Consider the following 24,224-nt stretch of genomic DNA (forward strand, 5'->3'; position numbering starts at 1 on the left):
ATGATGCATTGCACACTGGTTTGAACACAATGCATGGTTAGAAATACTGTACATGACCTTAAGACCTTGTGGGAGCAAAACATCTGCAGTCAGCTTGTACAGTTGCTCACCACAAACTGCATCAGACCTCATTAGGCCTACATCAAAACATTACGCACAATGCTGACCTGATAAATGTGTGCTAACAATGGTTTATCAAAACATCATAATGATTTATTTTGTCAGTCATTATGCTAATTTTAATTAAGCTAATAGGAAGGGCATTTAAACTGTATTTAATGCAAACAAATTTCTGCAATACCTCCTGTGAGTTACGTCAGAGACGACTTCGTCCATAGAAATGCATGGGGTTAGTTTGCAACGCCAATATGGCCGTTGTCTACACATATCCCACCCGTTCCACGACAAAACGTCGACATGTGAATACATTGAGCCAATCATGTGGTGTGATGTGAATACATTGAGCCAATCATATGGTGTGTTGTGCAGACATCGTGCCAATCATGTGTTGTGAACTCGCCGCTGGAGTAAGGTTGGTGTCGTGAAGCCTTGCGCACGCGCATTTCTGCCAAATAGGATGCCCGATGAGTGCCCAAAAAGTGTTGCATTATCGCCGCCGAGTGGAGGGACTTGCCTAAAAGGACTTTGGTTATGTCAAGTTTAGACTGCAGCTGGAGTGTTCAGGCAGCCTGCCATCTCCTCCTGGCCAACACTGGCAGATCAATACATGTACATTTACATTATTCATTTAGCAGACACTTTTATCCAAAGGAATCACATAACATAAGATATAAAATCATATAAAATCACGTTTGAATGTGCTTAATGCCAAAATACATTGTATGAAGGACAACATACATTGCTTTAAGCAGCTACTTGCATTGGTCAGACAGGCGACACCGAAGGGTGATACTCCAGGAATTTGCTCCCAAAAGAGTCTATTCTTTGTCAGCAGGCCTTTGAATAGGCCTACATGCCCATCAGGTTTCATGTGCATCAGAGTTTCAGTATCCCAAGAATAGTTGATCAAAAATTGATGAAAAAAGAAAGCTTTGACAAAACCTCTAAGAGCGCAATGCGCTAGTCTATTGGCTTTATGTGTGTCTCTGGCATCATCCGGTCACAAGAATCCAGCCTGCACCAATAAGGCTACTGTACTAGTTGCTGAAAGTTTAAAAAGCCTTTATTTTTAAATGAAACACACAAACTTGTTTCAATGACTGTGCTTAAAAATACAAACAAATAAACAAACAAAAAAAGTAATACCTGTATTTTAAGTGCAATTGCAAATATAACTTTTTGTTATTCTTGTTGGACACATTAAAACCTTTTTAATTCAGTGCTACATTGGTCATAGTGAACTTCTATACAGTGTCTTTTCCAAACAAACAATATTGAAAAACAAATAATTTAATAGTGAAAGTGCAGTACCAAAACACTTCATTGACACATTAACAATAGGTGCAACAATAACAAAGATTTCTTACTTCATCTCAGTGTTCCATGATTTGAAAATTAAGTGTATGTGTGTGTTTGTGGGTTTAAAAACATCAACGTGTTAGCAGTTTACTCACCTTTACCTGTATGTAAACACTTTCAAGCTGGTCAAATTTGGTTAAAGTTTTCCATTACAAAAGAGTATTAATAGGACAGACATTACAGTTCAATCCCTTAAAAAGCGTCACGCAATTGCAACGACTTCTTTCTCTTTTTCTATGTAATATTGTTTAAAAACAACTTAAGTGGAACAGCAGAATAATGATTAGCAGCATGTTTGGAGTTCCTCACACATCAAAAATGATTTGATTAAAAAGAAGCTTTACAGGGCAGTGAGTCGATTATTAGTAACTAAGTCCTGGTCAGTGCATTAGAGCAAAGCTGGGGGCTTTATGAATGATGAAAACGTGACATGAGGATTACCTTTATTTTTTGCATAATACATAGATGCAAAAAACACCCCCTTAAAAAGGAAGCACTAAGTCCCAACTCTGGGCTTTTCTCCATAGCATGGCAACTTCCAGTCATTCCCGTTCACATTCTAAGATTGCTTTATCAGTGGTAGCCCACCCCAACCAGCAGGGCGGCGACATGTGACCAGATCACCACTGAGTTGAGCTGTGCCCTTTTCCGATGTTTGCCCATTTCTAGTAACAGCCATCCTTCCAACTGCCATCACGCAGGGCACTGAGGGTAGCCAAGCTCTTTGGCGGCGTCAGTAAACTGGTTGGAAAACACAATCGTAAGTCATAGATATTCTTATATGAACTGGAATTTACACACAACAGTGACTATATGCTTACGTTGTTACATATTTTATACTACCAAATACAACAAATCTACATGACATCACAGTGTTGGTTTCTAGGACAAAAACAGTAAACAACTTTGGCTTAATTTTTAATATAAAATGAACAGTGAAAATGACAGTTGAAACTATTTGAATTGATATCTTCTGTTTGGCCTAAATATCGACTTTGCTCAGGAAACCAGCCTGTAAATGTTTCAAGTCCTTAAAAAAAAAAGTCACTATAAATAGACCTCTAGTTGGCACAAACTGCACTCAATCTAGAGCCTACACACACAGCACAGAGCAATACAACTTACTTGGGTTTGCTCTATTAAACCTGGGTCTACACACACACACACACACAGAGGAATACAACTCACGTGGGTTTGCTCTATGGCAGGGGTGTCCAAACTTTTTGGGTTTTGAAAATTGGCCGGCGGGCCACACACACAAAAAATAATATATATATAAAAAATACTGTTAATTTGATGCTGTTTAATTCGTTTGTAAATGGTGCACTGTCACTTTAAGTCTCTTTTGCCAGCTCTACTCAAATATAGCCTATGGCTAGAGCTGTGCCTATGGCTGCGCCCTCTCACAGTTTATAAATGGTCAGTAGTGCTACTGTTGCCATCGCAATTTCCTTTTAAAAGTTTCTAATAAAAAGGAGATATCAATTATCAACAATGACAAGCCAGCTGGAACCTGCCAGGCTCTCTCCCTCTCGTGCGCGCTCAAATGCGTTCCAAATTAGCATAACATACTTAGATCTGCCGCAATGGAGATACTATGTATCTCAATGTAACAAGCTGTTTTGACATTGACATCGTAAACATTCTCTAAGAAGAGTGTAAAGCAGTTTGCAGTAGCCTAAAGTTAACCACAGCGTCGTCTATTGCTGGAAAAAAATAGCGAGCGGCCTATAATAACCTAATTAATTGCTCGGCAGGCTGGATTAAAGTGCGTGGCGGGTCGGATCTATGATAAACGAATAAATGCTCGGCGGGCTGGATTAAAGTGTGTGGCGGGCCGCATTTTGCCCGTGGGCCGTAGTTTGAACACCGCTGCTTTATGCTAACTGGGCCTACACACACACACAGAGAGCAACGTGTGTTTACTCTATGGTAACTAGGCCCACACACACACACACACACACACACACACACACACACACACACACACACACAGAGAGAGAGAGAGAGAGAGAGCAATACAACTAACGTAGATTGCTCTATGGCAACTGGCCTACACACACACAGAGAGCAATACAACTCACGTGGCTTTGCTCTATGGCAACTGGTGAGGAGCATGTTATCAAGGTTCATCCCTTTAAAGAGCATTTCAAGATGATGTTTACATTTCTCTCTCTCTCCGGGCCATTTAAAATGCAATCATATTTGTGATGAGGTCTCCGCATCGTCCCATCTCACCCTCTTACCTGCGCACAGGTTGGGCTATCTTGCTCCGGGGAGTAGAGCTGGTTCCTATGAAGGAGGCTGGGCGAGGGAGGCCGCTGCGTCCTGATGCCTGGCCACTGCCTGGTTTGCTGGGTAGCGGGATGCCACTGCTGCTCAGGGACTGTAAACTGGTTGACGTCGTCACGGTAGCAGGACCCTTGACCGTGGGGCTGACGTAAGCAGTGGCCTTCAGGGGTTGCCGGGACGACACAGAGAAGTTCCCCACACTCTGAACGCGGTTCTGGAGCTGGCCAGGTGATGGGACTAACAGACACAACCACATGGTGTTAGCAACATCCACATTTGAACTCTTATTTTTGGTGTTAAACAACATCCACATTTGAACTCTTATTTTTCCTCATATCTCTATGACGTCCAGACCTGTGTTGATTTGACATGTTTTGATTGTTATATGTGGTATTAAGAATTTGTTATCCTAACACTTATCTATTACAGATGTTCAGCATGGTCAACAATAGCTTTCGGTATTGTAATGGATAGGGCTGTCAAACGATTCACAGAATCTCTATAGTTAATTGCGATTCTAGAATCTTTGCTAGGAAGTGTTTGTGGCAGTTTGAGGACAAGAAATGGTGCATCAGAGTCAAAATAGTAGCAGCAAAAGGGGATTGTTGATAACAGAACAAGTGACAGTGTAAAATAAAAAAATCATTGGCGGCACACGATTAATGCGATTCAAAAAAATGCACGCATTCTGCTTGGTCCTTATTCGCATCGTGATTAACGCGTGAACGCTGACAGCCCTAGTAATGGAATATAATAAAACATATCCAAAGCCAGGCTTGGGACACTCAGCTGATGTTTGTGCAAAGGAAGTCAGGTGTCTTACTAGCAGACTGCAATCTGGCCAACCCGTTGGAGGAGTCAAAGCTCTGGCTGTTCCGGATGGAGGCAGGAGAGCCCATGTGATTGGTTGGAACGGGGACACTCGGCATGCTGGGAGCCCTGACCAGGTTGGGCATACTCCTCCGCAGTTTATCTGAAGTGGCACAACTCATGCCGTTAGTAATGCTCCTCATCCTTCCCAATATATTTTAAACAGAAAACACCAAAACCGCACACAAACTCGGAATGAGAATGTAAATTATTAACGCATATTTGAAATGCATGCAAACCTCTCTCTCTCTACCAATTTTCCAGAATTTGGATTCAATTTGCATCAAATTATCCCACCAAAATGTCAGAGTCGTTAAGGGGCATGAGTATTTGCCGCTTATAAGGGGCATTAGATATGCAGAACATGGCCTAAGTCCTCTCACACAAGATCTGGTGCCTGGCATATAGTCAGCACTCTAAAAGGAGCGGACGACCTAATGAGAGCTTACAGCCCTGGAAGGAGCTTAGCGGTTTAGGGAAGTCAGATAGGGAGTGTTTTAGCAGTGGTCAAAGCGGAATTAAAAGGGTGGTCACATTTTGGTCTTTTTTTGTTGCACCACCTTGTGTGTTGATGATTATTGATTGAAGGTATGTTTATGTTAGCCATAGCAAGTGGTGGACAATAAGGTCTAGGAGATAAATGGTGACAGGTTTGAAGGACTAACAGACATATTTTCACAAACATATCATGTAAAGACAACACTAAACATTATCTGACTTACTGTCAAACTCGACTGGTTCCAAACAGGTTCCACAAGTTATGGTCACACAGAGATATGTAAATAAAAGATAAAACATATTAAATGTGGCATCTTTTAAAAAAATGCATCAAGCCTTTTTTTCAGCCCTCAGAATCCAGAATCTCAAATACATAGGTCCTACATATAGTGCCTATATACATTTGTAATTATTGCTGATGAAATTATTTTTATAATTATTTAACATTATTATTATTATTATTATTATTTAACAGCTATACAAATAAAACATAGCCATCATGTTAATATTAAACAGGTCTTGCTGTGTTATCCTATCCAATGTTTGTAAATGATTTTAATCTGACTAGAACACCTTAAAAGACAATATTTGTGATCCTCCATAATCCTACAGATCATCAGAATTCTGAGCTTGGCAAACCTGTATTACTAGTCCCTGATTTGATCTGCCATTTTTGACTGCTTAGGAGGAGTCCAAAGGGAGTAGCCCCATCCAGTGCAGAGGCGTCTCCCCGTGCGACGCTCACCTGAGCTGTGCCGGGGGCCGTGCTGCTCGGGGGCGTAGCTGGGCGCGGGCTGGGGCTGGGGCTGGTAGGGGAAGGTGGAGGGGTAGTGGGGGGTGGAGGGGGTGGAGGTGCTCCGGCGCCAGTCCCGCATGCTGGTGAAGGTGTGGGAGTGGGACAGGCCGCGCTGCAGGGGCCCCCCCGTCCGCGTCAGCCGGGGCTGCGGAGGAGGCAGCTGGCCGTAGTCTTCGTCGTCGTCATCCTCCTCTTCCTCCTCCAAGTGAGAGTCCGCTCGCTGGCCAAACTGGAAGGAGAAGCTGGCACTCCGTCGGTTGGTCGATGTGGTGGTGGCGTAATCTTGACGCAGACCTGAGGGGGGAAAACGGCTATACAGATCAGCAGAAATGCATTCCTACTATTGCCGGTGCCATGTCACTGACATGGTAAATCTAGAATCCCCCTCTGGTACAACAACGACAGAATAAATAGATAATTCTATTTGACAAATGCTATCCTCTTCTACTAGAAAAATCTGGATTAGTCAATGTTCCAAACCAAATTCCCAGTTGGAAAAAGAATGTCTTCACAAAAACGCAATCTATTCCTGGACTAAGGACTATGGATAATCCATGTCTGGGAAACTGGCCCTGAAATACCCTGTTGCTCCCAATTCTGGTGCCCTGGACAGAGCTTCCCCCCCCTCCACACACACCAGGCCCCTTCCCTTCCCGCTGGACTGAGGGTTTGTTGGCGACTTACTCTCCTCCTGTAGTCTTGCCATCACCTGGACGTCTGTGAGGTCCTGCAGCTTGTAGCCCAGAGAGATGGATTCGTCCTCCAACTCGGACGCACTCAGTTCACTGTCCAGAGACGACTGAGGACTGAAGGTAGTCCGTCGGAGGCTGCGGCCTTCACACACAAACAAAACATGGTTTAATTTCCAAACAATGCTTCAATTGATTTTTTTTAGGTTCTATTCCATTATGTCCTAACATCCAAAGTAACAGCAATGAAATTGTTTCACTAGCTTACTTACTATTGGTAGTAAAATCTGTCTTAGACAATTTTGTGAACATAAACTACTGATAAACAATGAAATCATAACTGACCAAATGATCCTGCTCTCTGTAAGAATTACACTCTGGAGTAAATGGAGTGAAGGTTGATCCTATCATACGGGTATATCATCAATTATTCAGGATCAAAAAGAAAACAGCAAATCAATACTTTCACCCAACCCAATCCTGTGTCATTGCAGTACAATAGAATTCAAAATCCAAAAAGCTTTAAAGCCATGGAGATATGTACAGACGACAGATCGAACCGACATGGCAGTAAAGCAAGCATTTGATTTGATTGACACCCAAGCAGAGACTCCGTTAGCATGTAGTGTTTGCGTTTTAGCGCGTTAGCGGCTGAGCTGAATTATACATTTGCAGGCACCAGCCCCTTTTCTGCTGCGACATGACCAATGGCTGCATGGAAGAATACGGCGCGAGAGCCGGTTGCCATGGAGCGATGGAGGAGTGTTATGGGATGGCGGTGAGCTCAGCGAGGCTTACTGCGATCGGCTGGGTGATAGAGGAAGGTGGGAGTTCTCTCAGCTAGAGGAGAGCGATCCTTCCCAGGTAGAGTCAGGGAGAGCGAAGGGTGAGAGGATGGAAGGAATGAGGCTACAGAGAGGAAGAGAGAGAGAGAGAGAGAAGAGAGAGAGAAAAGTGAAGAGATGACAGAAAGATAGGTTGAGAAATGAGGGAGGTGATGTACAAACTCTTCATTCAGGTCCATCTGCTTTGGGATTTGACATGTTTAACAATCTGTAGGATTACACATGTGTCCAAATGAGAGCCTAAGGGGCAAGTTTTCAATCCAGTTGCACACCATAAAATTACAAAGGGACTGAGATAAAATATACTTGTATAAATATACATCTTTAATGTAAATTTCACTCACAATCTCCATGTGATGGCCACAGAACTCTGTCTCTAGGTGACAACATTGGTGTGTGTGTGTGTGTGTGTGTGTGTGTGTGAGTGTGTGTGTGTTACCTTGTCTCTCAGAGGAAGGTGCGCTAGGGGGAGGAGAAGAGCAGGACTTGGAGGAGGGAGAGGAGGTGCAGAGTGGGGAGACTCCAGCTACTCGACTGTGAGGGAACGCGGGAGACGCAGGAGAGGAGAAGACGCCCCTCCACCTGTGGACTAATAAGGAGGAGGAGGAAGAGGAGGAGGAGGAGGAAGAGGGTGGAGGGGACAGAAGAGAGTCCAAAATGGTCATCTTATTCCCACACAATAAGGCGTTGATTAGAGGACACGGCGTCTACCTCTGGCACACAAGGGGCTAAACATGGATACTTTGTGGATGTAGAAATAGATATATAGTGTAGTATTGAATTTCCCCTTGGGGATCAATAAAGTATCTATCTATTTATCTATCTATCTAGATACAGTATGTAGATATAGGGCCTTATCATGATAGTCAAAAGCGCAGAGCAAAGCGTATAATCAAAGCTTATTCCTATCGTACACTCGATTTCACCTTGGGGATCAATAAAGTATCTATCTATCTATTTTTTCACCATGGCCATCTCTTTTATTGAGCAATGTGCCAAGGGGTGTGGCAATTAACGACCTAAGAAGGGGTCTAACGCATTATCTAAAAATCGGTATTGTACACTCCGTAAATGCATTGCGTTACTGACCAAGGGAAACCTGGTCAGAAATCTGTGGCGAGTTGTTTACAGTATGTGTTATTTTAAGAGCATTATCAACAGTGATATGGGCGGGTGCACCAGCGCACAAGGAACGTGCACCAGCGCACACCCATGCAAAACATTACAAATTACATGATTACAATGGTAAACATCTCACAATGAGTAGTTATTCACCATCATTTGCAAATTGGTGACGGATAAAAGTGATCAGGCGTGAGGCGAGAGGTACATATGAAGCACAGCTGAAGACGCACTGTCACGAGATGTAAGCAGCAACGCCTCTGCAGAATAAATGTCCTTAGGTTTTTTATTCAGTCATTCGAACATTACTGGGTAAGTGTTGCTTTGTTTTGGGGTAAGTGGGGGTAAGTGTGGCTATGTTTTCTATGGTAACCCATTGTCAGTCAATAGTGAAAGTAATTAACTGTGTATAACTGTTTTGTCACACCACAGTGAAGTTAGTTTCACTTTGCCAATGAGTTCAAATAATAGACGAGTGCAGATGGGCTATACATGGTTTAGTGGAATACCTGTTCCATATGGTCTCGTGTGCAAGCAGATTCCTTCAAATGCACCGCTGACAATCAAATTACTGATGCGCTGTTTGAAGCTGCGCTGCTTGCTGTTAAAGGGAATGACAGATGTCATTCTCATTTGTTTAAATGATGTTACGCCCGATGTTACACACCCAAGGCTGATTAAGAAACATAGGAACACCTTGTTGCGCCATCCGCCCGACGTTTGATAACAAAACCACTTCAAACGTGGACTGGACAACTCACTAAATTTAATAAAGCTATTCGCTAGTGACCATGCGTTTTAGATTGCTAAAATAGGGGCCATAGTAGATATAGATTTAGTATTGTAGATAGTATAGTACGTAGATATAGCATAGTAGATATAGATATAGTATGTAGATATAGATAAAGTATAGTAGATATAGTATAGTATAGTAGATACAGTATAGTATAGTAGATATAGATATAGTATAGTAGATAGCTATATAAATATAGGTCACCCAAATGGACACAAATAGATACAAGGATACAAATACACAGTTACATGTCCTTAGAGAAACACAAACTAGACATTCATCCCAAACACATGCACGCACGCACACACACACACACACACACACACACACACACACACACACACACACACACACACACACACACACACACACACACACACACACACACACACACACACACACACACACACACACACACACACACACACACAGTAAACTGCCTAGTCACATAAAGCCTCCAATCCTCAGCCCAGGGTTTAATGCTGTTATCACAGCCAGGTAGTCTGCAAGACGTTTATGTAAGTACAACCCGTACAGGTGTCTTAGGCAAAAATAGAACAAGGTACAATGGAACTTAGAGATGCATTGTGGGTAATGGATTAGAAATAAGGACAGCAGTGTAAGAACCACATCGCCGCTCAGATATCCCTGCTATTCCCAAATTGTACACCCAATGACAGAGTAAAGGTACTGATCTTGTTAACCTTCGAAAGGTGTTTTTCTATTTCTTGGTGTTATGTAAGAGCTGAGAGAGAGAGAGAGAGAGAGAGAGAGAGATCTTCTTCACAGCGGAGCTACCTCAGGGCAGAGTGGTGGCATCAGTCGGGCACTAAACTGCCAGTCACTGGCCGCCTGGGCACACATCTGTTTCCCCAAAGCCTGGCACACAAAGGGGGCATTCAGGGCTGGCACGAGGGTAGCGTGCTGCTCAATGCAGGCCTTTCACTGGTCAGTTCAAGCACAAACTGCACCCAATAGCCCCAACCCAGTTTAACCCCAGAGCTGGCAGCCAGTAGACCAGCCAGCCAAATATTTTAACTCAATATTTCACATGCACATTAACACAAAATCACACACAAACACACACACACACACACACACACACACACACACACACACACACACACTTCATCTAATATTCATGAATGTTTGAAGAACTTAGCCAAACAGTGAATTATCTATTGGTCCTTCAAGGAGTACTAGATTTAATAAAAAACACACACACACACACACACACACACACACACACACAGCCAAGAACATAGTGCACAGAGGGTATACAGTGTTTCCCACAGAATTGAATTCTATTTGTGGTGGTAGGTTACTAAGTTCGGCTGGCACCCAGGCTAGTGGTAGGTGGTAGTTTTGAACAAATCTGTTTAGCGGGGTTATGATGCCAATAATGTTTTCTTTAATGCATGCATGCCCGTAGAGAGACAGAGAGACAAGGAGAGGAGACTGTGCAAAGATGCACATAGCTCTACAATGAAAGGATTTCATCCCATTTAAATAGTACAATATGGAAAATCATTGTGTGGTGGTCAATGTTGATATTGTGGTGGGCCGCCACAAATAAGTCAATGTGTGGGAAACACTGGTATATACATGGAATTGCTGAGCCAACTGCTGACATATATAGGGCTATGCTTCATAGCAACGAAGTTATAAGCCACTTGGCATGAAGCACAGAGTCCTTTCATGTAAACACAGTTTCCATGGTTACCCCTCTGGTTGCCCTGGCTTTTGTGATCCTGACTAGAACAAGCTTCTAAGTATGGCAGACTGCAGGAGGTCTACACTGCTGCACTCAGTGCTGCAACGGAAATAAATATACATCTGGGCCAATATCATGAAAATAAGCAGGTCAACAGTGGGCTCTTTTGGTGAAATATGTGTCAATAGACATAAATACCCATGGACTTTATGAAGCCCATCACCTGAGAGTCCAAAAAGGGACGTTCATGTGAGGTAACCGAGTGATTCAGTCTCCCGTTACAGGCTAATGCTGCTAATCCCTATTAATGCTTTACTACCTTCTCAGGAGTCTCAGTCACAATCATTCACATTTACACACACGACTCTCCCTCCCTCCCTCCATCCCATTCCACGGCCACCATTCTGAAGGCACGTTGGTGAGCATCGTCCTCACATTAGTGACTGCGTTAACTGCACGCCCACCGCTGGGAGAGTGGAGCCATATGCTGCTCTTCTGACTGAGCAGGAGGCATGATGTGAATTGTAATTAGGGCTTTACGCTGGAAGTCATTGAGGCCCTGCAATCTACATGCTGCAAGTGAGCCAGGAGGTGTGCAAGACGTGATGCAAGACGTGCGCAAACGTGCACCACTCTGCGTATGTTCTTCACTTGTGCGCCTACCTACTGCTGTGTGGAACTGGCTAGACATGATGTGGTACATTTGCTGTGGTGGTGGTGGTGGTGGTGGTGATGTTGGCATCTGTTGATCATCAGTAACAGTCCCACCATATGACAGTAGGACTTCTTGAGAGCCGATGAATGGCTGTTTGTGTCAGCTGAGTGTGTTATGGTCAGCTGTATGTCATGGTCAGCTATGTGTGTTTGTTTACCAGCTCTGTACGAGGACTGGCGCAAGTGTCTTTGTGTGTGAGTGTGTTTACTCAACTACTTGGACGCGTCCGGAGTCCTAAATCGGGCAAGCTGGCAGATTTCCTTTTTTAATCCTCAGGAAGAAAAAGGCCAGCTCACAGGGAGGGGGAGTAGCAGTGAAAGTACCGGATCAGTTACAGAGGTCTCTGATGCAGACCACCTTACCCAAACCTCACAGACCAACACAAAGACCGCAATCACAGCATCACTGGACGTGCCGGCTTATGAGTGACCGCTCAATCACAGCATCACTGGATGTGCATGGTTATGAGTAAACACCCAATCATAGCATCATTGGACATGCCTGTTTATGCGTGACCGCCCCCTCACTTATTAATAGTCACAACTCACTGAGAATGTGAGGCTATTGAAATCAATCCAGTGGTAATGGTATGTGGAAATTCCTCAAAAAGCGTCAAAAGCATCATTTCCCAACCATGGGGTCAGGACCCCATGTGTGGTCCCCTGAAATCCTCATTAAAAACCTTAAAAACCCCATGATATCCGAGTTAATTAACAGATCCTTCATTACAATCTAGCTAAGTAAAAATAAACTTAGACAGCCCGCATAAGATGCTTGTTTTGAACATTGATCAAGCATAATTCCACCAATCAAAATAGTTAAATAACCAGACATGCATGAAAATCAAAGTACCACTATCGTCTGGATGTGCTGCGTTCTCTCTCCCTACACATGAATGATTGGGGTCACCAACATTTTGTGACATCAAAATAGGGTCACCTGCCAAAATAAGTTAGGAACCCGTGGTCTAAAGACTCTGTTTACCTTGGTTTGTATGTAGGTACGTGGTTTGTATCTGTTTATGGTTGTTATTGTTAATGGTTACTATTCTATTTTTTACTGAATAAACGGGAAGCAAATCAAGGTATGTGGAGGATATAAAATGCACATGCGGGGCTGAGGCAGTACACTTCCATATGCAGGGGCATCTCAAAAAATTTGAATATAATTGAAAAGTCCATTGCCCTGCCCAGACTTAGAGATTAACTGCTCAGGAAACCATTGCTGATATTTTGACTTAATTAAAGCTCTTCTCAGGTCAACATGTCTGTATTATAAATTCTTTATTGTAATTTTTTGAGATACTGAACTGGCTTGAGAACTGACTTGATTTCCTGTAAACTGTAAACACTAAGATTAGAATAATCAAGATTTTTTTTAAAAAAGCTTGAAATGTATTTCACTGTATGTGTAGAATGTGAATCTAGTTAACATGAAAATTTCACTTAAATAAATTATGGGAATTTTTTATTTTTCTAGGATATCCATTTCTATTTGATGCACCTGTAATGTATACACAACCAGACAATCTCAGCAGCCTGGAGAACGGCCACAAAAAAAACGGCTACTTATGAACTCTGGAACTCAAATCACAGCCTGAGGTGCAACCCAGGGTTCAGTCTGACCCTTTGTTGTGGCACATTGTCATCATATCATGTTACTCCATGTCCCTAATAACACGGCCAGCTCTACCTTCTCATATCATATGTTACGCTACGACCACAATAATGTGGCCATGGCTCTACCTGAGTCCAGGCGATGGCAGAGGGCCCGCTTGGCAGCCTCCATGTCCGGCCGGGGGTTGTCCAGAACCTGCCGGCACCATTGTAGTGGCGTCAGACTCCCCTCCACCCATAGACAAGCCTTAGGGGAGACATACAGCCTACAACAGAAGAGAGGGAGGAGAAGATGAGAGATTAAAAGGACAAGAGGTAGAAAAAGAGATGAGGTAGGATCGTGAGGTCAGAGATCAGCATTGTCATGAGTTGTTCTGTGAAAATGCGCTTTGGCGCAGCAGGCCCGTACCATATACGGGTCCGAGTGCCCACGGCAACCCAGGTTCAAATCCAACCTGCGGTCATTTTCCGATCCCACCCCATCTCTCTCTCCCACTTGCTTCCTGTCACTCTCCACTGTCCTGTCCAAATAAAGGCAAAAAAGCCCAAAAAATATACTTAAAAAAAAAGAAAATGCAGATTTTCAAGTGCAGCACCCACTTGTCTTGGCCTTGGAGGACAGAACCCCCAACACTCACACACACACACACACACACCAGCCCAATCAGCATGACCTATGGGTCAACCTGATCATAATTAGCCATCCACTTAACCTTCCTGGCCTGACAAGCTTATATAGTAATACTAAACTTAGCTACACTAAACATCCATGAGGACCGGAGCTTTATGTAAACAAAGGCTATATGGTGTATTTCTCTTTTGCACTGCCAACAGCATGTATCCTGCTTCACTGAGTGCATCTGTCCATGTAGCATATTTTAGGCTACTTTGCTGTTGACCTCTATGCAATTCACTCTTATTTTGTGTGTTGAGATCAAATCCTGATAAAAAGATTTCATGTCCACTCTTTCAACAAACTGAATCGTTATGAGAGGCCTGCATACACACTGAGCTTCACGTGGAAATGGAGCGATTATATTGCAGAACTGAGCGATTTAAATGTCTACGACCGCCGCCCCCACAATAACAGAATTGGGCACATTGACTGTATTTTTTTTATATAAGTCAAATGAAACAGGATTTGGTAACAAAGCGATCACTCAAGGATGGAGACTGCAATAACTGTATTCGTCTTTAGAGTATTGGATGACAGTTGTAGGTCGGCGAACGCATTAGAACACTTGCCAGTGATGGCTGGTGAGGACACCAAAACAGCCAAATAATCGCTTAGGCCAATCCGAATTATATGACCGCCCCAATAAGGGAGAGAACACTGGCTATGTACACAAAAAAAAAAACAAAGAAAGGCTGCCGAACACAAGGAGACATAGAGGGGCGGGTACGGATGTAGGCTATGTTAAATCATCCACGGCGATGACTGCAGACCCAAATCTGGTTCAGACATCTTGACCAGAGGAGATAATCATGTATCATTTATCCCTCTACATTCGACAGACATGCCAAACGGTTCTGAAAACGCCGTGCGTAAAATGGCACTCACGCCCCCGTGTCAATACTCGTATGTAGTGGAGCTGGCCTGATTACACGGTCATTAGTGTCACATTCGCATAGCTTAAAATGAACAGCAGTGCATAAACTAATGCTCTTCACTGAAATAGTTTGGCCTTGTTAAGTTATAACGCCCCGGTGCTGTGATGAAGCCGACTAATACATTATTTGTCCATCCAATTCAATAGTAGAATCGGTGTGTTTTCTGCACAAAACAGAACAGACAGACAGAATGACCATACCAGGTTTCCTCTGAATCCTGATCACAAGGTAACAGGGAATCAAGGTTCAGTATCTCAATATCGTCAAAAACCGTAGGTTCAGTGTAGTCGCCAGACACATCATCTGCATCAGATGCGGCGTCGTCGGGGTTGTGAGGTTGGAAGTAAGGGAAAGGCTCCTCATTGTATAGTCCTAAGGATGCCGGGCACGACAGCGTCGGTGGCGGACTCGGAATACAGTAGCTACTACTAGCAATTGTATTCCCGAGTAAGCAAAGCGGAGAGGACGACAAGATGTGAGGGCTTGTGCGCCCGTTTACTGCATTTGCCCGTGTCCGTAGCTGCTCGTTCTGCATTTCCAGTTTCCTAACGAGCTCTTGCAGCTTTTTCACCTCTAGCTCTGCGTTCATGGCACTGTTGTTGCAGTTGACATCCGTCATCATCTGAGGGTTTAGAACCGCAGCCTCCATTGAACCAAATTATTTCCAACAATATTTGTATAAATCCAGACTACTTTGCCCTGAAAATGGAGGACAAGGTAGGCTTTGCGATCCTCACTCATCCGCCGCCCTTACTGAGATTTGTGATGGCAAGTTTTCCCCCTGCACCTACGTCCACTGGCCCTACACCGCACTCGACTGCTTCTCGCCAATGAGCGGAGGAGAAAATGAGTCTCCTCCCTCAACGTACAATCGTCTTCGCTACGCGACTCGACATCACCATTACGGCCGACCAGCCTAATCAGAACCAGCAGCAGGTGGTCTCCTACCATAATTAATACTCATCGCTACAGCTGTCGAAAGACAGCTATCGTTTGTGTTAAAACACAGAAAACATAACAATAACACATGACTTTACTCCAGTTCACGATCTCGCGGTTACTCCCATATGAGTGTAGGGTTTAAAATGTTGTTAACGAATATGCTTATCTTATATTTTCAGTTGAGCTCATATATCATAGGTCTTTATCTATTCAAACCTAGATTATTTAATTTATGGTGGCTCCTGTATTGACATGATTCCACATAACAAGACATTCACTAAACACACCTCTTTAGTAACAATAGCCTACCTTTATTGAACATAATCATAATTAACAGGCAAGTTAGTTGCATTTTGATTAGTTATTTGCGCAAAGAAGATTACTTGTTTTAAATGAATTTGTTTCCATCTCTTTTGTAACATAGAGAAATAGAGAAATACATTAAAACAATTCAAACATTATATTGAATGAACTATATGCAGTTTTAAGTAGAAGGAATAATGCATAGTTTATGTTGATAAGATTGTTAATATATGTCCATTTGATCAATAGTGTTTAGAATCCACAACGCTGACTGCATTCATGTCCATGTTTTGTCCATTCTCAATGATACCAACGATCTGTAATAGAACAAAACATTTTGAATGACTGAACCTTAAAACCATGGAAAGAAAATCTGCAAGATTTGATTATTTCTTTAAACAGTTCTTATTGATTCACTCTGAATCATTACAGCTTGACTGTACACAATTGTATACAAGTTTGCATAATGATCCCTAAATATTATTAGTAAAAGAATGATAATCTATTCTAATGGTAATCCCCACTAACCTTTTATCTTCATATAGCAGTTGTCACAGTTCACAGCGTCCCTGTAAACCCATAGACTGTCTCCAGCCTCCAGTTTGCTCAGCTTACAGTGACACCCAACACACTGAAAACATAACAAAACATAAATGGGGAGAGAGAAAGAGGGGGGGGGTAAAGAATGGGTTAAATGTCTAAGAATGTTAAGTACTGAAGCAGAATTTTTATCTTTAATCCAAATCTTTTTCTTTCTAAGAAATCTTTAGAGATCTCTTTTCGTTAAGAGCATCAGTGCCGTTAACGTCTGCAGAGTGAGACATGCAGGCCTGAGGCTGAACAGAGCTGCATCATGTTGTCCCACAGAAGGAGGGAGAGCAGCTCTAATCCAGGGTGACCTCTGGCTGGCATGGGAGCCTGATGGGACTGACTGAGACGGGTCACCTTAAAGCAGTCGGCATGGCTGAAGATCTTTAGCTCGTCCAGAACCATCCTGATGGACTCTGTGATGGGCTGATGGCAGAAGGAGCACACGTTTCTGTCCGACACCGTTCTGGATTAGAGACAGAAGGGGGAATTCTCATCAGCTGTCACCGTCACCAGCCAGTAAACTAATAAATAAGTCTGCACTCATGAAGACAACTGGGAGGACCCATAATGGATGTATAAAGTTTGTGCCTTGAGTTGCACTGTAATATCACAGAGGCAGGTATGCCCTGCTGTAATCACATTCACATATATACCTTTTAGACATGGATTGCACGCTTGGAGATGTTTTGGAGGAAATTAATGTATCTCCAGAGCTGTACTTGGTGCTGTGGGGAGATGAAGGGTCAAAGGAGAACAGTTCAGATTTTGTTCTAGGGAACTCTTGAGCTGGTTGTTGTGCGGCCCGCCAGCCAATTTTCAAAACCCAATGTGGCCCTTGAGCCAAAAAGTTTACCCACCCCTGATCTAAGGCATGTTAGAGATGACCATATGACCATATTCAAATGAATCCGAGGAGAGACAGAGATATGGTAAGAGATACAGACCTCTTTGTATAGGATGTCTCCGTCTTAGTTGACTTAGTTGGGGAAGACAGAAGTGAATCAGAAAGGCTGTCATATGAACTGTTGAAAAACAAGAGCAAGTCCCAGAAAGTAAGATTAAAAACCAGCACAACTTTTTCAGTGCAGAATTAGAAACGTTCTTGGGGAGATTGCATAATCTGTGTTGTTGTCCCAACCTGCCACGAGTTTTCTCTTGAGGTGTTGTGGTGGATGAGAAGGGGTCGAGTGTATCTGCAAGGCTGTCCAGATGTCTGAGAAACAACATGAGGGACAAAAAATCATTGGGTTGTGACTACTGTGTACAAACAGCTCATGAGATGGCACAGCTGCATGTTAAAATGACACCACGGTTGACCCAGCCAGATAGCAATGGACTCTGGAGCAGCAGGGCAGGTCCAGATGTTACTGGACCCCCAGCAGGATCACCCACGGCCTCTCTAAGTTTGTGTGTCCTACTGTTAAAGGTATCTAACCTTGCAGGGATGGAGTCCACCTCACTTCCCTTCCTTGTGATGCTAAATAACATGAAACAGAGAGAGAGAATGAGCACTCTGAGAGATATGATGGTGGGAAATAGCATTGCAATTGCACATTTTTACTATTTTGTTTGTTCATAAACTAAATGTTCTAGTGTGTTTTTAGGGATACTGACCTTGTTCTGGTTTTCACAGTAGTAGTGTCTGCGGGTTTGGTGGGAATATCAATCAGTGTGTCTGCCAGATTGTCCAAAGTGCTGAAAAGCAAACACAAACATGGGACTCTTGCAGATGGGTCTGTCACCTGGCTGAAATGCTCTGTGTTGCCAGTATTTGGAGAGTACAGAGCATGCTTAAGGATTCACAAACACTCCATATAATGTGAGCACTGTTCCTGTGGTGATCCAACCACTTATGCAACAAGAGAATGAAAGCAGCACTGTCTCACAGAGAGACAACTCTTCTTCTAGCTTTGTCTTTTGTTTGATTGTGATTTCTATTTATTTTTTATTCAAATTCAATGGCTGAGTTTCCGCTCTTGTCATAAGTATCTGCTCTTATCTGCATAGAATGCTCACCTACCCACTTTTAAACATAGATGGCATAGTCTGAGATGCAGTGAGAATGCAGTAATGAGTGTAATCTATTGTTTGTGGGATGAATGAACCATATAGTACAGATAGTTGTAAAAAGTACCTTGATTTGTAGCTTGGAGACTTGGATCCTGACAGTGTTGGTGATGGGGACTCTGTCACACTGCTTATTGTTTTGGAACTGCTCCTGTTTTTTTTACAAAGGACGAAAAAGAGAAGAACAAAAATACAGTATTGTGATGTTAAGGAAGTTTTCAAATATTATTTCCTAGGAATGTGTGTGTGTGTGTGTGTGTGTGTGTGTGTGTGTGTGTGTTTGTAGACTCAATAGACAATGGGGGTGGCTGAGATTTATCAATAAAAACAAAACACTCATAAGAGATGAAAAAATAAATACCCCACTTTTATAACTATATCAGTCATAATTCATCTACATAAATTCTCACATTCATTAGTGAATGCAGATGTCTTAATTTGCTGCCATAGATGTGCTGTTAGAAGTGCATAGAGGTGTTTCACATTCACTGTAAACTAAGGACACTCAGCATCTGGGAAATCAAAGTTATTAAATGATCAGATTATCCATAATCTCACCTTGTAATTGGAACTGGTGCAGGAGATTTGGGGGTGCTCTCCACACTGAATGAGGGAAATATGCCAAGTCAAAACAGGACAAAGTAAAGCCAATTCAAAACAGGACAAAGTAAATCCAAGTCAAAACAGGACAAAGTAAAGCCAATTCAAAACAGGACAAAGTAAAGCCAAGTCAAAACAGGACAAAGTAAAGCCAAGTCAAAACAGGACAAGTTCCTCCACATACTGTGTGTGTTGATACTAATTATTTTCCATGGTAGGAAACGGTATTAGACTCTTGGAATACACATCTAAATATTGATAGTTACTCACCTGCTCTTGACAGGGGAGGTGGGGCTTAAGATCTTGGTATTGACAGTGGAGGTGGGGCTTAAGATCTTGGTATTGACCCTAAAATAAAAGAATATGAATTACTTATTGCCTCATTCTTATCGCTAGATGCTGTGAGCACTTCAACAGTGCTTGAGAACAGCAAGCAGTGTGTGACTGTTTCTCCTTAGGGTCATTATTCTAGTCAGAATCAGCCTCTGTAGAGATGTATGTTCACAGGATTGATTGCTGTCTACATCTTGTGTCATCTGTCAAATTATCACCCTTTTAATTTGGCTCTCAACAAGATTTTGTCACAGAAGCCTTTGAAGTACGCTTGATTGATTGATTGATTGATTGATTGAAGTAAGCTTGTGAAGATTATTTATGTGTCAGTCAATAGCTCAGATGTATTAGTGCATGAAGAATGCCAGGCCTGGCCCATATCCACACATTACCCGAACCCCACCCTCCGTCAGCTATGAAGCTGCTGTCTCCTGCAGCTGCATGCTTCTCATACCTGCCTTTTTACACTACCTAATGTAATTACTCCTCCTGGAAATACTGCCATTTTGTTGTGCAGGAATAACAGCGCCACCTAGTCTGAACCCTTTCATAACTATCAGTAATCAGATTCAGTACTAAAAGCTTTGGGCTTTGGATATAAAGCTCTGGAAAGAATTAAGAGACCACATTTCTGATGTCATCCTACGGTTGCTGAGTGACATTTGAATGAGTTGATGGTCATATTCAAATTTTAATTCGAATATCACTCAGCAACGTAGGATGATATCAGAAAAATGTGCAGTGGTCTCTTCTTTTTTTCCAGACCTATATATTACATTGTAATATGATGTGTGAAATGTTCACTGATATTATACTAAAGCATAACTTACCCATTGGTTGTCTCGGTGTAAGTGGTCTTCCTTGACACGGTGGTAGTTGTGGTGGTAGTACTTTGTGGAGATGTTTGATCACTTCTGTGATGGAAATAGATTAACTTTTTGAAGTGGCTCTTGCTGAATGTCAAGCTTGAGTTCAGAAAGTGCTCTTGTGGCAATGAAGGCAAATGTTATCATGAGAGTATAATGGTGACACTTTTCTCTTAGAGCTTTACTTACGGTTTGTTGGCAGAGAATACTCTGTCTGTGAAGCTACTTTTTCCTCCTGGACTCGAAGGCGGTCTATTAAAGCACATAATACAAAATTTTAGGATAAATTAACAATATTAATTATCCATTCCATTCACCAAAGCAAAATCAATTAAATTAAATTATTAAAAGTATGTTTGTACTTAGTCTGGAGTGCAGGTTTGGTAGGTGTGACTGTTTTGGTCTCTATTGTCGATGTTGTTGTCTTGACACTGGGGGATAAAAAAGAACAACATAATGCCATTTTGAGATTTTTATTGAACAAAAATGATAAATGCAACATGTTATTTTTCCATGAGTTTAGTAAAAGATTTAAAACAGCTTCCATCCACACAAAAGGTTTATTTCACTCAAATTCTGTTCAAAAAACCTGTTAAAACCCATATTACTTTATTGAGACTTAACCATTCAGTCCACTTTGGTGGACATGCCCACTGCCAGTCCCCCAAACTTGTGACATCAGTTTGTGATAGCTGCAAATTTTAGTGACAATATTTGGCTTTTGGCCTTTTATCAGCATCTTTTGATATCACACCTGTCAGGAGGATGGATTATCTTGACAAAGGTGAAGTGCCCAATACACTGAACAAATGTGGACACAGCATTTGAGAGAAATACGCCTTTCATGACAAATGGGACTGAAGTGTTACATTCATGTATTTGTTCAGTATAAATTAATTACCCGGAGCCTGAGTTTGTAACTACTGTCTTTGAAGAGGTTTGATTTCTGTAACAGAGAAGAGGTCAAACACAATTCAAACCCAAAAGCAATATTCGGACCTATTTTATGCCACTCCAACAGGATGGCATTGATTATCACTGGCTAAGACTAACCTGCTTTGGTCAAGATCTTGGCTCCCACCAAATCTGTAAAGGGATATATAAAGGGATATTTAAAAATGTGCTGCATCTAATATCATATAAAATAATCTTCAAATATGTACAGTATGAGCTTAAAACAACATAAATAAATATAAATAAAATGTTATTTTGTCATTTTATCCCATAATGTACCTCTTAGTGAGGTTGCTGACTGAACCAGTCTTGTGTGCCAACTTGTCTTGACTGCGTAGACAGGATGAAAAAATAGTTTAAACAACATCAGTACAAATGTGTGTATTTATAAAGTGAGTAATGGACTATCAGGACCTTATCAGGGGGTTCTGTGCATTTGCATCCTGCTAGCAGGTTAGCATCCTGCTAAGTGATGTTTTCTTGTAATTGATTGTGTTTTTGTGCCTCTGCATGATATTATGAGAATATAAGAGTTTTCTTACAACACTGAATCGTCATCGTCATCTCCATCCTTCTTAATCCAACTGCTGTCTTTCAGAAAGGATCGTTTGGCCGCGGATACCTGGCTAGGGCTACCTAGACACAGATGAACCGTACAAAAAGGCAAACAGAGAGATAGTTGGTTTCCTGGTGCGACACTTGATGCCAGAGCAAATAGACCAGTAATCAACAAACACTTCACAGCTTCACGAAGCATCTCACTTGTTTTAGAAGAGTAAGGATTGTTGTAGGACATTGTAGACAGGCAGTGTTTGGTCTGCTGACTCTGAAAGAAAGAGTGAGAAAACAAACCACAGTGGTTTTGAAGTCATGCCAAGTTCTTTATCATTCCTGACAGTATCCCTAGAGGAACTTTATACTGCAGCACGGGTGTGTTTGGACCATTGGACCTATCAACAAAATACCTCCCATATCTAAGCACTGCCCACATCATAAATATGAACATTATGAACAAAAACCTTTTACAAAATCATGACATTCCACCAAGTCTGTCTGGGTTATTTTGGGTGTGTGTTGGTGCGTATGTGTAACATTGTTTTGGGTGTGTATTGGTGATAATGTGAAATGTTCCCTGGGCACCATGCCTTGCATATTTGAGTCCCCAGCCAGGTCCCCTCCCTTGCTCTCAGGGTGTGACCCAAAGCCACCTGTCCTGATTAACCAGGAGGGCGCACACTTGCTCCCAGTCCAGTGAAATGACCGTGTAATATCCTCTGTGTTTAGCATACACACCACTGGGCAAACATAAAGGTCCCTATAACTGCTGGCGTCGCCTCCCGAGCCTTTGTTTGCTTGCTTTTCAGTTTCTCATGCAATTGTTCATAGATTCTTTTCTCAATTGTCACCCTTATAATTGGCATAAATCTCCTCCTTACATGAACAAAACACCGATGTATAGAATATATACAGTGCCATAGAAATGACAATTAACATCACAGACAGGACCCAAATTTACTGTATTTTATATTCTCCGTTTACACAATTTAACTGCCATCAGTAATAATGTCATGTTCAGGGCACTGACACCAGACTACTAATGACAGTGGGAATGTAGGCTTAGTAACATGAGTTTGATAAATGCCAAACCAAAATAATGTCTATACTATGCTGTCACACACTGATCTATTACCATATGGCCAAGGTTTTCTCTTGTGTGATGTATATAAATGGAAATATCAGAATCAATGTATTACCATAGAATCAATATATTACCACAGAATCACTATATTACCATTCACACCGTTAAAATGTTCAGAAGGTATATGATGATAAGCGGTCGCCTTACCTCTCTTTGTGTAAACTCAGGTGTGTCTTCTCCTCTGATGAGCTTTGACAGATCTACTGCTCTGCTCTCTCTCCTCTCTCTTTCTCTCTCAGGGCGAGTGATTCACCCAGCCCAGGGGGTGTGTCCCACGTCATACCTGTGCACACCTTGAACCAGAAAGGTGAGTTTTCCCAGGCAGCAAATCATCAAGGCATTAGATGGAAAAGAAAACAGGCTTGTGAATGTGTTCACCCTTTTTCAGAAAGATTTGCTGTTGCAGTCTTGTCATAGTAGCAGCACGTAATGCTTCCCCTCCCTCAGATACATTGGTGTCTACCTGTGAAAATAGAAGCCCCGATCTTAAGGCAACATGGAATAACACAGTTATGAACCAGATTATACCCACCTGTCTACGCAACATAGGACTTGTTGCTCAATATCAACTTAACTTATTAACAAGCTTGAAAGAGCATTGGTTTTCAAAGATCTTGTTATGTAGTCGGCCTATAGTTTATGGCATGCCATAAAGAGGGTTTCCAAAAAAGTATAGCACTGCAGTTCTAACATTTTATACAACTGAACTGAAACAACAAACAGGCGTTTGTATCATATTGTGGAGTAGGATTGGAAGTAAAACAAATGAACAAATCGGAACAAAAAGTAAATTATACAAAAATGAAAGAAACAATATAAAATAGAGCAT

The 24,224-nt window shown here is 42.1% G+C and overlaps 2 protein-coding genes across 5 annotated transcripts; both read right to left on the reverse strand.

Moving 5' to 3' along the window:
• Positions 1–1,165: 1,165 nt before the first annotated feature.
• Positions 1,166–15,898, reverse strand: LOC125288750 (SLAIN motif-containing protein 1-like). Of its 4 annotated transcripts, XM_048235358.1 has the most exons (11): positions 15,241–15,898; positions 13,559–13,695; positions 7,909–8,058; positions 7,423–7,533; positions 6,620–6,769; positions 5,885–6,229; positions 5,364–5,375; positions 4,595–4,744; positions 3,726–4,008; positions 3,564–3,614; positions 1,166–2,220 (listed from the first exon to the last, which is right to left on the reverse strand). In XM_048235358.1, the coding sequence occupies exons 1-10, from the start codon at positions 15,687–15,689 to the stop codon at positions 3,602–3,604; spliced, it is 1,800 nt and encodes a 599-aa protein (XP_048091315.1). In that variant the 5' UTR covers positions 15,690–15,898; the 3' UTR covers positions 1,166–2,220; positions 3,564–3,601. The 4 variants fall into 4 exon arrangements, with proteins under 4 accessions (XP_048091315.1, XP_048091314.1, XP_048091316.1 ...); XM_048235357.1 differs by lacking the exon at positions 3,564–3,614 and having other exon boundaries at positions 15,241–15,895; XM_048235359.1 differs by lacking the exons at positions 3,564–3,614; positions 7,423–7,533 and having other exon boundaries at positions 15,241–15,894.
• Positions 15,899–16,272: 374 nt separating this feature from the next.
• On the reverse strand, positions 16,273–23,811 carry LOC125288141 (cell wall protein DAN4). Its single transcript, XM_048234256.1, has 20 exons — positions 23,543–23,811; positions 22,459–22,522; positions 22,239–22,332; positions 21,976–22,026; positions 21,796–21,828; positions 21,644–21,688; positions 21,105–21,173; positions 20,932–20,994; positions 20,707–20,790; positions 19,814–19,891; positions 19,502–19,546; positions 19,011–19,094; positions 18,491–18,571; positions 18,312–18,353; positions 18,015–18,089; positions 17,821–17,898; positions 17,530–17,601; positions 17,231–17,339; positions 16,814–16,916; positions 16,273–16,602 (listed from the first exon to the last, which is right to left on the reverse strand). Exons 2-20 carry the CDS (start codon positions 22,490–22,492, stop codon positions 16,586–16,588), a joined length of 1,257 nt encoding a protein of 418 aa, XP_048090213.1. The 5' UTR covers positions 22,493–22,522; positions 23,543–23,811; the 3' UTR covers positions 16,273–16,585.
• Between the last annotated feature and the right edge of the window lie 413 nt (positions 23,812–24,224).

This window comes from Alosa alosa, chromosome 23 (assembly GCF_017589495.1).
Source record: "Alosa alosa isolate M-15738 ecotype Scorff River chromosome 23, AALO_Geno_1.1, whole genome shotgun sequence".
In the NCBI taxonomy this organism is placed as follows: domain Eukaryota; kingdom Metazoa; phylum Chordata; class Actinopteri; order Clupeiformes; family Clupeidae; genus Alosa; species Alosa alosa.

Excerpts from the sequence above, each read along its gene's own strand:
- LOC125288750 (XM_048235357.1), bottom strand. The coding sequence starts at position 15,689 with ATGGAGGCTGCGGTTCTAAACCCTCAGATGATGACGGATGTCAACTGC. Across the intron at positions 13,696-15,240 it reads CAGGATTCAGAGGAAACCTG|GCTGTATGTCTCCCCTAAGG; the intron begins GTATGGTCATTC and ends CTTCTGTTGTAG. Across the intron at positions 2,221-3,725 it reads ATAGCCCAACCTGTGCGCAG|TTTACTGACGCCGCCAAAGA; the intron begins GTAAGAGGGTGA and ends TTTTCCAACCAG.
- LOC125288141 (XM_048234256.1), bottom strand. The coding sequence starts at position 22,492 with ATGTCCTACAACAATCCTTACTCTTCTAAAACAA. Across the intron at positions 18,572-19,010 it reads TCTCCAAGCTACAAATCAAG|CACTTTGGACAATCTGGCAG; the intron begins GTACTTTTTACA and ends TTTGCTTTTCAG. Across the intron at positions 18,354-18,490 it reads ACTGTGAAAACCAGAACAAG|CATCACAAGGAAGGGAAGTG; the intron begins GTCAGTATCCCT and ends CATGTTATTTAG.